General features: G+C 41.6%; 1 protein-coding gene across 2 annotated transcripts in view; it reads left to right on the forward strand.

Annotated features, from left to right (window-relative positions):
• LOC117498340 (1-phosphatidylinositol 4,5-bisphosphate phosphodiesterase beta-4-like) overlaps positions 1 to 13,963 on the forward strand; it is a 62,291-nt gene extending 48,328 nt beyond the window's left edge. For both annotated transcript variants that reach the window (XM_034150370.1, XM_034150371.1), the window contains exons 25-40: positions 56 to 107; positions 743 to 845; positions 1,202 to 1,366; positions 2,704 to 2,908; positions 4,521 to 4,609; positions 5,319 to 5,475; positions 5,557 to 5,606; positions 5,991 to 6,056; positions 6,700 to 6,815; positions 6,917 to 6,992; positions 7,319 to 7,494; positions 7,684 to 7,785; positions 7,915 to 7,972; positions 8,512 to 8,598; positions 10,141 to 10,177; positions 10,742 to 13,963. In XM_034150370.1, the coding sequence (XP_034006261.1) occupies positions 56 to 107; positions 743 to 845; positions 1,202 to 1,366; positions 2,704 to 2,908; positions 4,521 to 4,609; positions 5,319 to 5,475; positions 5,557 to 5,606; positions 5,991 to 6,056; positions 6,700 to 6,815; positions 6,917 to 6,992; positions 7,319 to 7,494; positions 7,684 to 7,785; positions 7,915 to 7,972; positions 8,512 to 8,598; positions 10,141 to 10,177; positions 10,742 to 10,818 (1,616 nt within the window). In that variant the 3' untranslated portion in view covers positions 10,819 to 13,963. The remainder of the gene's footprint in view (positions 1 to 55; positions 108 to 742; positions 846 to 1,201; positions 1,367 to 2,703; positions 2,909 to 4,520; positions 4,610 to 5,318; positions 5,476 to 5,556; positions 5,607 to 5,990; positions 6,057 to 6,699; positions 6,816 to 6,916; positions 6,993 to 7,318; positions 7,495 to 7,683; positions 7,786 to 7,914; positions 7,973 to 8,511; positions 8,599 to 10,140; positions 10,178 to 10,741) is intronic.
• Positions 13,964 to 14,008: the final 45 nt, after the last annotated feature.

Below are 14,008 nucleotides of genomic sequence, written 5' to 3' on the forward strand. Positions count from 1 at the left end.
ATGTTGTTGTTTGTGAGTAATATCTGTCATCAACACTTCTCTCATCCGCTCTCAGATCTAGCCATGCAGCTCAACCAAGGAAAGTACGAGTACAACGGCTCCTGCGGGTGAGAACAGCTCCTCACTCCTGTCCTTAGCTCGTTCTTATCCGTCCCATCCCTCCCTCCTCCGCCCCTATCCGAAGCTCATCAATTAAAGCTTGTCACATCTCATTAGTGGTTGCCAGCGGCGACCATAGTTACTGTCTGTCCTGAGAGCCAATGAGTGCTTCGGGGAAGCGGGCTCCACGTAAACCCGCTTCTGAGGCTCTCTGCAGTCATCTATCTCTTCCTGTCTCGTCCCTCGGCTCTAATACTGTCCCTGAGGCGCAGCGCTCACTGCTAATGCTGGAATCTCATATGTGGGAAGATCAGGGCTTCTGCAGACACCCATCATTACTAATGCTACTCAGCTGGCCCCGGGATAACACACACACACACACGCACACACCTTAAGTACCTCCTTATTCCCAATACATTGTTTTAGGGCCTAAATTAAAATTAAAATAATTGTAGAAACTATTAAGAGTATATTGTTATTAGGATGTTGTGTTTCATTCCAGTGTTTCAACATGTGATCTAAAAGGTGGATTGATGTTGTGTCATCAAGAGTATATTGTTATTAGGATGTTGTGTTTCATTCCAGTGTTTCAACATGTGTTTCAACATGTGATCTAAAAGGTGGATTGATGTTGTGTCATCAGGTACCTGCTGAAGCCTGACTTCATGCGGCGGTCAGACAGGATGTTTGACCCTTTCTCAGAGACGCCTGTGGACGGAGTCATCGCAGCAACCTGCAGTGTTCAGGTCAGTCCATGGGACCCTTTACTCGTCTAGGAGAACTGTTCAACCCTATACATAATAAAGAAAACTACAGTACTTTTTTATAAAACTGTTATCCATATAAAATACTCATATTTATACAAGGGTCCATTTGAGGCTTGATTTTGTTGTAGGATTAAAATCTAGGGGGGCGGAGTAGTTTGTTTAAAACACACATCTCTACTTACAATGTTTAAACATTAGCAGATGGTACTAGAATGTACCACATAATGTTAAATAATTCAAAGTCAATAGTTACTACTTCTATAGTGATCTTGTGAAATCCATGTCTGCCAAATAAATGTTCCTAATGATGTCCTCTTTTAAATGTTTTACTTAAGGTGTTCTCTGGACAGTTCCTGTCAGACAAGAAAATTGGCACGTACGTTGAGGTGGACATGTACGGGCTGCCGACGGACACCATCCGGAAGGAGTTCCGCACCCGCATGGTGATGAACAACGGGCTGAACCCTCTCTACAACGAGGAGCCCTTCGTCTTCAGAAAGGTAGTGAGAAGGGCAGGGGAAAGGGCTTGCTGGCCAATGAGGGAGCAGAGGGGGGAGAGATAACAGACACAGTGAGGTAAAACAAATGTGCTGCACTCTTTCCAGCACCGTGTCTTCACAAGAAAATAGGGGATGAAGACAAATATACAGTAAGATGTCAGTTCTAGCAAGAGTAAAGATGAGAGGAGGAAGGCAAGACTGAGGGAGTGATTAAGGAATAAAGGAAAAACTAGCGGAAATAAAACAATTTAGGTGGAAAGAAGAAAAAAGGGGAGGACAAAGGAGAAGGATCAGGGATAGTGAGCGAAAGAGTGTTGGTAATAGTGCTGCTCTCAGCAGAATGAGGAGTCTCTCAGCCATGACTGTGACTCCAGCTTCCTAACACACACCATCAATCACAGCCTGCCGCAGTGCTGCTGTGCTCACACACACACACACACACACACACACACACACACACACACACACACACACACACACACACACACACACACACACACACACACACACACCGCACACTTACACAGTGCTATCAGAGGGGCATCACAAGCAGAGGTGCTGGCAGGACTCGTTTCTCACATCTACAAATGCCCTCAAATACTGCCATACCTTCCTCATGCACCTAAACACATCACTGTCGGGATGACTCAGAGCCAACAACACACACCAGCAGCACTCGCATACTGTACATCAGCAAGGCCACATTTGCGTAATACACACGTAAACACAAGCAGGTGCTTCTACCCATTCATCGACAGTGAGTATTCTTCCATCTTATCTCTTAGCTCCCTCTCCGTCTGGGTATTAATCATCCTCCTCTCCTTTCACTTATCTCCACAAACAAGGCCAGTCAGACTCTCCCTCCATTTGCAAGGGTGTGCACACAAGCTCATCCCAGACACAATTTACACACACACATACAAACACATACATACAAGATGTACTCCCTGCGTGTGTACTAGCTGTGGAGATGGTCTTGTCAGTAGTCAGATATGCTGTGTCGCTGCACTCATGCCTTTTTCCCCGTTTCACACTGTGACCGTCCCCTGCAGTGTCCTCCTTGACCCCCCCCCCCCCCCCCCCCCCCCCCTTAATGATGCCATTACCTCTTTAGCTTAAAACAGAGACTGTTTAACTCCAATGGCTCAGAATAGTTTATTGTTAACTTATTTTTACACCAGAATGCATTTAGGAGACTTCCTACGGTTCCACATGGATAATGTACAACCCTGTACAACTGTGACTTTCATTTTCTGTAACACTTTTTGTCCTCACATCTCTTCACCTCCCCATCTTCTTCCTCCCAACCTCCATTTCCCTAAATCCCTCCCTCCTAGGTGATCTTACCCGATCTGGCGGTCCTGCGCATTGCCGTTTACGACGACAACAACAAGCTGATTGGTCAGCGCATCCTGCCTCTGGACGGCCTGCAGGCTGGCTACCGTCACATCTCGCTGAGGAACGAGGGCAACAAGCCCCTGTCGTTGCCCACCATCTTCTGCCAAATCATCCTCAAGACATACGTGCCCGACGGCTTTGGAGGTGAGGAAAACACACATACAAAATCTTAATGTATATTGCTTTATTCTCAGAGGTGTTCAGTAAATGCAGATGTAAGTCTTTCTAGGTTTATTTGGAATGGTAAGCTATCTCTTACTCGTAAAACTTTCACACGAAGTCCCAAACAATGCAAGGGATTGGTCTTCAATTATACTTACAATACTGGGCAGGTAATATTCAGAGGTTCTCATATCTATACTTTAAAAACAAGGTCACAGATTCTGAATACATTTGGCCCTCCTTTATGACAACCAACCATCGCATTACATGGCCTCTAAACGTTACCTGCACAAGATGAATAAATGCCTTTACTCTAGCCAGACTCAAACTGGCTTTGCTATTTTGGCATTCAATTGAAATTTGTTTTACTGAGGAGTGTTTGCCTCATTTAATGATCATACATTTGCGCTTACTGCCCCCTCCTTACTTTCTCCCTATTTTCTGATCAGGTACTTTGTGATAAAAGTGTCCCCAATAAACCACCATCTATTGTAGATGAGCTTATGTCCTTCTGCTCTGATATACTCTTTAATCAATCATTTGAACAAGCAACCATTTGACAATTTAACTTAATGCAACCCTTTCACTGAGGATATAGGAGATATGACTCAAACATTTGAACAAATCATCCACATACTATTTAAAATAGTCCATGGCTTCCACCTTTCGAAGACTTAACTGTGACCCTGCTTGTATAGGCCAGGAGCTCTAGGTACTTACTATGTTTTGGGCATGGGAGTGTTTCGATCAAACAAAAAAAAGAATTTTAAGTTTTCCACTGACATACTTTGTATTACTGCTCCGTTGATTCATTACTGATAATAAAGTTGTTTCTGTAGCCTGTGGTGAGAAGAGAAAAAAAGGAAAGCAAGGCAACTCTCTTCTGCGCTCGCGCTCACTTACTCTCTGCCTTGGGTTGGTTTCAGCATTCAGAGTAATGGCATGGCGCAAATGATGATGACAGTGAATCTGCAGTAATAGACAGTTTAAAACAGGCAGAAGCATACAAATGAGCAGGATATTGGCATCGTCATTAAATAAAGCCAAGGGGCTTGCACTGAGGAACCATTACTGTAACCATTAGAAGATCTGCTGCCAGAATCACTTCCCTGCCAGACACACTGCGCTCTACTCGGGGCTCAAAATAAAACAAGTTAGAGCCTACTGCAGTCTTCACTGGTATCATTTCTCAGTACATTGCTGTAGTAGTCAAGGTGATCATGCAAGAGGAGGATCGCTTTTGTGTTAGTTTCCCAACATCTGTGTGAGCAAGGCAATACATCCTACTGCCATTCATAATTCAAAATGGCGAGTGTGTGGGAGAGAAACTCCGTCTAGAGGGAACTTTTGGAGTTTAGCCTTTGCGGACCATTTACATGCACATAAACCTATACAACAGAATGTAAGAAAGCAGATTGATATATTGACCCTCATTTTGATAGGCTTTAAATAAACAGTAGTTTAGAGTTTTGTCATAGGTGTTATGTGGAAATGTGGTTAAACATGGCATCCAACAATCCTTTAACCCACCTTTTTATTAATTAATCTTTTCTTTCTCCTGTACTATACTCATACATTGTTTTGTGTGTTTTAGCAATTGTGGATGCCCTATCGGACCCAAAGAAGTTCTTGACCATAGCAGAGAAAAGAGCTGACCAGATGAAGGCGCTGGGGATTGACACGGTACACACACACATACACACACACACACACACACACACACACACACACACACACACCTGATCCTTCAGTTTGAGTTAAAGGGGACCTATCATGCAAAATGCACTTTTTGTACGTCTTTTATACATGAATATGTGTCCCCGGTGTTCCAGGGAACTCACCAAGTGTCAGAAAACACAACCCTCTCTATTTTCCTCCATACCCAAATCTCTAAAAAAGGGGCTGCAACGGATCTGATAAAAACTGATCCAGATTTGAACACTGTCCTGACGTCAGGACGGTGGCGCTTCGGCTATTGGGCCAACTCCACCAATCAGGAGGAGACAGCCACGGCCATTGCCGTTCGAAAGCGCTGGAGACGCTGTAGTACATATGCCAGGCCAGTAGGTGGTGCTGTTCTCACAGAATCAACCCTTGCAAAAACAGAGCTAAAAAATGTCAAATTGAGCAAAATGAGGCATGGCTAAAATGCATGATCTGTTTGGTATTTTGAAAAAAAAAAAAAAGTATAAATATGCCTTATATAGGTATGGTCCTACACTATATTATTCAAATATAGCATGATAGGTCCACTTTAATAGAAAATGCAGAACTGTACCTGATTGACTGGGCGACACTTATGTTACCTCTTATAGCTAAGTTTTAAACTCTGTATACCTGCATCCAAATAACAGTGTGCCTTACCATCTAATTTAATTATTTCTTTTTGTAGAATGACATAGCAGACGTTCCCAGTGGAAGCTCAAAGAATGATAAGAAGGGAAAAGGGAAAGGAGACACGGTGAAGGCCAACGTCACACCGCAGGCCAGCTCGGACATGGCCCAGAGCTCCAACTCGGCTCACAATAACAACGCAGAAAACAAAAAGGGTATACACTGACTCTTAAACACAGTAAAGGCATACATATGAACGTTTGTTGTTAAAACATGACTTTTCTCTGCTGTTTCAGATACTGGACTCGTGCCTAATGTCAGCATTGAGGACTTAAAACTAATGAAGGTGGGTAACTGAACAACTTACTCTAAACACAGTGACAGGGCTCAGTCTGTAGGACAGAAAAGGTGCAAGAGTTGCAGAATGTGTAATCATGTTGGTTCAAAACCAACAGAGGTGTGCTTTATTGAAGTTATTGCTAAACAATCATGTTGTAAAATAAAAGTGAAAAGTTACGGTCACATTACATTGCCATTTTAGGACATTTTCTCATACTCGGTCCTTCAAAAAAACGATGGTCATATTCCTGACGTAGGTAATCGTACAGGTTTCATAAAAGGAGAATGATAAAGAGTAATATGTTTAAGTCTGATGTATAATGTCTACTCAAAGGCTACTCTCAACATAACCTGCAACCAGATTAATAATAGCACTTCTCCCCCTCTGCAGACGTACCTTAAATTGATTAAAAAGCAACAGAAGGAGCTCAACACTTTAAAGAAGAAGCAGGCAAAGGTGGGTGATTGTGTGAGAGCCGACCTGTTGGTAGTGTGTGCAAAGAGGCTGCTGCTTATTCCGGACCCTCATTGATGCTCCACCTTTCATCTCTCACTGCTTCATCCCTGTGTTCGCCTGCACACACACACACACTCACACACACACACACATACACACACACACACACACACACACACATACACACACACACACACACACACACACACACAGTCTGTCCACAACAAACACACACACACATGAGGACACATCATCAATGTTTAGTAAGAAATTATACTTGCTAAGGTGCCTTTCCTTTGACCAGAGCGTACCATAGCGACCGTGGTGAGTGTTCGCTCATTCATAGTGGCTCATTAATTATCATAGTATTAGGTACTATTGCATAACCCATGTATACAAGTGCCATCCAGACCCATCTGTTGACTGTTTGAGGACAACTGTTGGCTCATAACTAGATGTAGACAACAACAACATATTATTATTATTATGACTATCAAAGATTTGTATTGTAGCTGCCTGCTTTTCTATGATATCTGTTTCAAAATGATTCTCAAATATGCTCATGGAGGAAGTTGATGGGTACAACTGCAATTCAAAAGTAGAAAATAAATACTTGGTGATTAACATGTTGTTGTTTCAATAGGATCAAAGTACAATGCAGAAAGCCCACTGCACCCAGGTGGACAAGATGGTGTCACAGAATGAGAAGGAGAAGACCTCCCTGGAGAAACTACTAGAGAAAGCCATTAAAAAACGAGGGTAAACGCAAGAAAAGCAACAGACGTGAAAATAAAAAAGGTCTCTTTAAAGGTTTTACAATTACATTTGCCCTGCATGATCTCATGGTGGTTTCCTCACAGGGAAAACAACTGCCAAGAGCTGAAGAAGGAGACGGAGGATAAGATCCAAACACTGACCGCTGATCACAAAGTCAAGGTAACTTTTTACCCCAAAACAAGCCTCCTTTTTGGAAAGTCAATTATATCATGATTTTACAAAATGAATAAGGATACTCTCTAAACATGGTTTTACCTTTTTGCACTCTATTGGCAATTTATTATTCATCTTAAAAAAGAAAACAAGAAACTAATGTGTCCATTGGTGCTTTGGGAGCAGTAGTCTGCACCATAATGTGATTTACTCTCAGAGTTGTTTTGAGCTGTGAGTGACGAAACCGGGATAGGACCCAGCCCTAGCTGTGATGTAAAGAGCCTGGAGTTACATCGACTGAGGTGTGTATCTGGAACTGTGTGTGTATGCAGGTAAAGGACATCACAGCACAGCACACTAAAGAGTGGTCAGAGCTGATCAGCAGCCACAGCAGCGAGGAGCAGGTGATGAAGGACGGCCACGTCACACAGCAGTGCGAACACCTCAAGAAACTCCTGACCACCGTGCAGGAGCAGCAGACCGTGCAGCTCAAACTCATCCACGAACGGTGAGAGGCTCACACACACACACACACACACACACACACACACACACACACACACACACCACATGTGTACACACCCATTTACTGCAGGTGACCTGTTTCCAAGAGGCTAACTCAAGGTCCCAGTCACCTTACTGTCGCTGTAAATGCAGGGTCTTCAACTACATGTGGCTGCTTGTTCTACAATTTCAGGCAGAGCAAAGAGATGCGTGCCAACCAGGCCAAGATGTCCATGGAAAACAGTAAAGCCATCAGCCAGGACAAGTCCATCAAAAACAAGGCAGAGAGAGAGAGGTGGGTCACACACACACACATATATACTGTATCCATCTATAATGATTAGTAATTCATTTGGAGAAGTGGTTTGTTGTGATTGTTTTTAGCCAATTGTTATGCCATGATCATGTTCTTTTTGCTATTCAGGAGAGTGCGAGAGTTAAACAGCAGCAACACCAAGAAGTTCCTGGATGAGAGGAAGAGGGTAGGTTGTTTTTACCCTTTCCTTCTTTGAACACTAAGCTACAAAATATACCAGTAAATCGCACATTTTAAGTCATAATGAATATATGAATTCCATTGAAATGTTTGGATGTCTTTTACTACTTCAGTATTGTTACATTTCTAAGGAAACATTCCCACTTTAAAAAAAAAACAAAAGATGGGACTGGTCTTAAATGAAACAAGGCCTTTTACTGCTACTGAAAATATTTCATGACTTTTGTTTTGCTTACTTAACAGCAGTAGTCGTGACAACAAGTGTTAAACCTCTTGATTTGATGTTGCATAATTAACTAACACTATGTGACAACCTGTAGTACAGGGCTTTTTACTCATGTGTGTTGATCACTATAACAAATAGAAGATGAATTTAAATGAACTTTGTTGGGTAGATTTATTTTGTAATCTTCATTTTGTGTACAGCGATCTTTGACTAAAAGTCATGGCTTGAGACTGTGTTATTGTTGAAAGTTCTCATCAGTAACTGGGATTTGATTATATTGTGTCCCTGTGTGTCTGCAGCTGGCCATGAAGCTACAGAAAGAGATGGAGCAGCTACAGAAAAACCAGAGAGAACAGTTGGAGAAACTGGAGAAGTTCAATGAGCAGGTACAACAAGTTACAGACCCCACAGGCAGAGTGTAAATAACATTTGAGGCTGGGGACTAGCGCAGTTACCTGGCTGATTTCTTCACTATATGATGGAGGCAGTTTCTGTCTTCTGTGATGTAACCCTAATAGGTTTTGTAGGAAGTTTTCCATATGACTGGCCTCAGAAATTCCCCAGACTCTACCGAGAAAGAACAATGTTGCTCTCAAAGAATAAATAGTCAACTTTCAAGAATCAAAGTCTCAACGCACAATATTATTCCTACATTGAGAGTTTATTCTGTATAACACTTGACTGCACTGTATCTATCTGCCATACATGCATTAAAGCAACATTATGTAGTCATTTGTATTTTTGATTAATTGGAGTGCAAGTCATGTATACCCGCGTATACACATGCATTTGTTATGATCAAAACGTTGTTATGATAACATTAGTAATGATCAAACCTAGCGATCCAAAGCTCCTGTGCTAAACTAACCAATGGTCAGAGCTCCCAGTCCTGGCAACACGACTAACTGAGCTAACGGCTAGCTTAACAGGAGTTAGCGGTTAGCATTACTTAAAGTGGACCTATCATGCTATATTTGAATAATATAGTGTAGGACCATACCTATATAAGGCATATTTATACTTTTTTTTTTTCAAAATACCAAACAGATCATGCATTTTAGCCATGCCTCATTTTGCTCAATTTGAAATGTTTTAGCTCTGTTTTAGCAAGGGCAGATTATGTGAGAACAGCACCACCTACAGGCCTGGCATATGTACTACAGCGTCTCCAGCGCTTTCGAACGGCAATGGCCGTGGCTGTCTCCTCCTGATTGGTGGAGTTGGCCCAATAGCCGTAGCGCCACTGTCCTGACGTCAGGACAGTGTTCAAATCTGGATCAGTTTTTATCAGATCCGTTGCAGCCCCTTTTTTAGAGATTTGGGTATGGAGGAAAATAGAGAGGGTTGTGTTTTCTGACACTTAGTGAGTTCCCTGGAACACCGGGGACACATATTCATGTATAAGAGACGTACAAAAGTGCATTTTGCATGATAGGTCCCCTTTAAGCAACAAGTTAAGCTATCATTTTTTATAAAAAATAAAGCAAGGCAGGGCAGACAGAGGACATCAGGACCAGTCAATCAAATATGATCCAGTCTCACCAACATCAACTAGGTGCAGTAAAGCGTTACACATTTCTACCGAGAGATTATACAACCTGCTCACCAAAGTGACTAAGAATAGAGGTTCGATTGCAGAGTGGAACTGAATGATACTCCATTTACCGCATTACACTCAGTGTAACACCAATTTCTTTAAGCTGTTATTTAAATGTTATTTGATGTATTTGTTACATAATGTTGCTGAAAGGTTACACTTAAAAGAGTATAACCTCTAAAGAAGTAAAGGTCACTTTGCTCATGAAGGTATCATAAATGCATCTTTCCATTTTGTTTTTCCATCTGCCGCACTGTCATCACCTGTACATGTCTTACATGTCTGCACAAATTCATTTGTTTTTTAATATGATTTGCTTCTTCCGGCACAGCTTTTGAAATCACACCATGCAAACAAACAGGTTCAAGGTAGGCATCTCCATCTCACTCAACTCTCCCTCTGATACCACCTTACTGTCAGTCCATCCTTTAGAGATCAGCTTTCCTTCTACCTATGTTATGTTACACATTCAATCCCTTCTGTCTAAAGCAGGTAACTGTTACACGACAGGTCTGCCTTGGAAGAGATTGCAAGATTAAGAAAGAAAGAAAGAATTACTTAGTATTTTGAGATCCTCCTTTCCCCCCCATTTGTATTCTGCAGCTCTCAGGGTGTCAGCAGTGCCAACGAGCAGCTTGAGTCATTTATCACCATGACTCACCAGCTATTACTAAGCAAAAACAGCCAGCTCCCAGCCTGCCCCTCTGTCACATACTATGAAAGCAAATGATGAGTGGAAGTGAACGCCCATTGTCCCACTGCAGACATTTTGTGGCATCCATTTAACTTCACTCCTACGAAGCATGTGGTTTATATTGCGTGCAAAAGTATGTAAGGAAAGGGTTAATCCTCTGCTAATGTTGTTTATTTGATGTTATTTGTCATTTTCTGTCGCTATGTGTCTAACGGTGTTTTCTTTGTTCTCCTCGAAGGCCAAGGACATGCAACAGATGGTGAAGTTGGAGGAGGAGATGGACCGCAGACCTGCCACGGTGGTGTGAGCGAATGAGACAGAGGCACATGTACACGCACACACACACACACACGCACGCACACAAACATGCAGGTGCAGAAACACTCCACCGCTGATAGCCCTCTACCACCCAGAGACATTAACCCTGGTTACATCACTGTCCCTCTACTTTCTGTCATCTTTCACACACAAACAAACAAACAAACACAGTAGCCCTCCCACCACTCAGTTTCTGCACCCTTACCTCACCCACCAACTCTACAACACTGAGCCATTGGTGCTCTGCACTGTTTGGCAGGGGGTTTAACCACTTATATGGAGAGGAAATGTTACCTCGGAAGCAAATCACACAGAATCAGACGTATCCCCTCCTCCACTGTTTGTAGATCGAAATGTTCACCTTCAATGCTCTCTGAATCCTACGGGCAACACAAGCTGCAGCTATGGGTGGACACACACACTCACTCACACACACACACACACAGAACACATGCACAAACACTTTCACTCACGGGAGGTGGATAACCATTCCCTTTTATACTTTTTTGCTTCTTTCTTTCTTTGAAAATGGTACCCGATTAACTGCTCCAGAAACGGCGCGAAGAGGTGAAAAGAATATGTTTAAGATTTAATGTCATTTCAGCACAAATGAAAAAACGTTGTGAAATACACTGTACGCTACACACCAGTCCTGTCCTGAGCACTTTGTATGTGTAGGCCATTATAACAATGTGGAAAATGTAGCAGTGCACTACTGTAGGTTTTCTGTATTTCAGTAAGAATGTATTTTTAAAAAAGAAAATCACTGTATGAAGGAGTAGCAAACACCACGTGTCACCTATACCTACAATGCAAGTTGTGTGACTTCACAAAGATGTATTACTGACGTTTTTGTTGTCCGACAATGTTACAGCCGACTATAAAAAGGCTTATTATCTTTGCTGCGTCAAAAGACTATAAAGGGATCACAATGGAGAGATGTTCACTTTGATTAAGGCCGATTTCCCCACTCAAGTTTTGTTTTGAAATGCTATACCCTAGAGATTGTGTACCTTTTGTGTTTTACTTGAAAATAACATGCTATAGTCATTTTTATTTATTTGTACAATTACCCTCAATCATCACAAGTGTATACCTGCAAAACTCAAAGTGTTATGCTCCTAATTTCGGGCTCAAAATCACATATACTATGCAAAAAACAAAACATGATTCCCTTAAAGCTTAAGGTGCAGAAAATACAGAAAATCAATTATAACCGTGACCAAAAGAAATAGAGGAAAATGATACAGTAATAGTTACCCAAATGTTTTATTTGTTTTGCCTTTAATGATGACTAAACAACATGAAGGTAATACATTGAAAGCAGAGGCTCCATAGTCTAAAACAAGACATCAAGCTCTATAGCACCCACATTGTCAAGGCAAAAGGCCTAAGAGCCCTAGACATAAACACTGCATCACTGTATACCAGAGAGTATCTACAGTAGCATATACATCTCAGCAAAACAGCCAACTGTCACTGTCCCAGGAGGCAGGCAGTGGACCAACCGGAGAACTGTTAACTACCCAGAAAAGAGGCCCGTTGACAAAGTAGGCAAATAAAAGATGGAAGGTTTAAAACTGTTATTTCTTCTAAGCCAGATCAGTAACTAACAACACCTGGCCATGTTGCTTACAATATGAACAAGCAGATTGAAAACTTGCACATATAAAAAAAGTGGGCAAAGTTGTGGAGAGTTTTGCACTTGAAACTCGTGCCAAATCCTTAACACACATGTAGCAAAATGTGTCAATGTTTGGCAGCACATTCATTCTGCTGTAATACATTGTGTTAATTGAGCAGCCCATCACCATCGGACAAGAACTTTTGCAGAGCGAAGTCAAAGCCATCTGGCCTAGTCAGTGTCCCCCTCATTAAAGCGTTGTTTAAGTGAAGTGCTCCCTTAATAGCTTCTTGACTGCACGTTAGCAACCTCAGCTTGTAATCCTCAACGTTTCCCTGCTCGCCTTCAGTCAGGGGATGTCAGACTGAGTCATTATAAGAGATTTGTAACAAAGCCTGTGACATGGCTGCCTCACACTTTCCACACCAGGGACTTCAGAGCAGGCCTGTGTCCCCCACACGTTCCCTTACTGTTTATGGCACTACAGAGCACTTGAGGAAGCACTATTGTCTGCAGTCTTGGTGACACTGCTGGACAAAAAGCCCCTACAGGGAATGACATGTGAGGTGAAGTACGATTATAAAGTGATACTGTGGGTACTGTAGTATTTGTGCACATATGACGATGCCTGGCAGTCACATTGCAGGGCATACCACTAACAAAGATTGACCAAAAGTCTTTATAATGATGACACAAAAAACATGAGTATAAAAGTACCTCGAGGTATTAAGCCCTTTTTAAAATATATTTTCTGTGATTTCCTGCTGTAACACACATATAGGGTAGATGGGATTTTCTTGTATATACTGGAATGTATGTAGTTTAATTTACTTTTTGCCCAATTGTGTTCTGTCATACAAGGGCTTGGGATAGAGTGGGTCTGTGGGATGTTGGGAAAGACATTTATCAACCACTGGGTTTTCTTTGTTGTCTCCGTCTCCCAGTCTGCCCTGACTGCACCACACAACACAGTATAAAGCTCACACCACATATCTAGTGCAGAGATAAACAAGTCAAAAAGTGCTTTTAAATTTTATTCCATCGCTTTCAAATGTGCCACTCAGTGTCTGCTAGGATGGTAAAATTATTTTGTGAATGATAAAATGCCAAATTAAGGGGTTATTTATATGAAGATATATATAAATAAATGAATATATATATATATTATATATATTAGATATAATGTGTAGTTTAAGAATATTATGTTTGTTAGAGGCTTTGTTGCACTAGTGGAATGTTTTTGTTGTGTGATTACATGTAACCTTTGGCTCTCTAGTTTGTCAAAAAGCCGATTATTTTTGCAGAGCAAGTCACCGATTTCATTTCCTCAGTTTCTACTGTATCTCCTCTCTGTTTTCTATTTGAACTGTAGCTTGTCAACAAACCATTCTGTGCGTGTTTTTGTATTTATATTGTATTGTTGAACTTAAAGCAATGAAAATACTGTTGTTATCCAGCTCCTTTAATACTGTTTTATAGTATGTGTACCAATAAATCCAGGTGTAAAACGGGACATGATGAAGAGGCTCATTTTTGTTTCATCCAAGTATATTTTTTTGTTGT

The sequence above is a fragment of the Trematomus bernacchii genome, unplaced genomic scaffold, assembly GCF_902827165.1.
Source record: "Trematomus bernacchii unplaced genomic scaffold, fTreBer1.1, whole genome shotgun sequence".
In the NCBI taxonomy this organism is placed as follows: domain Eukaryota; kingdom Metazoa; phylum Chordata; class Actinopteri; order Perciformes; family Nototheniidae; genus Trematomus; species Trematomus bernacchii.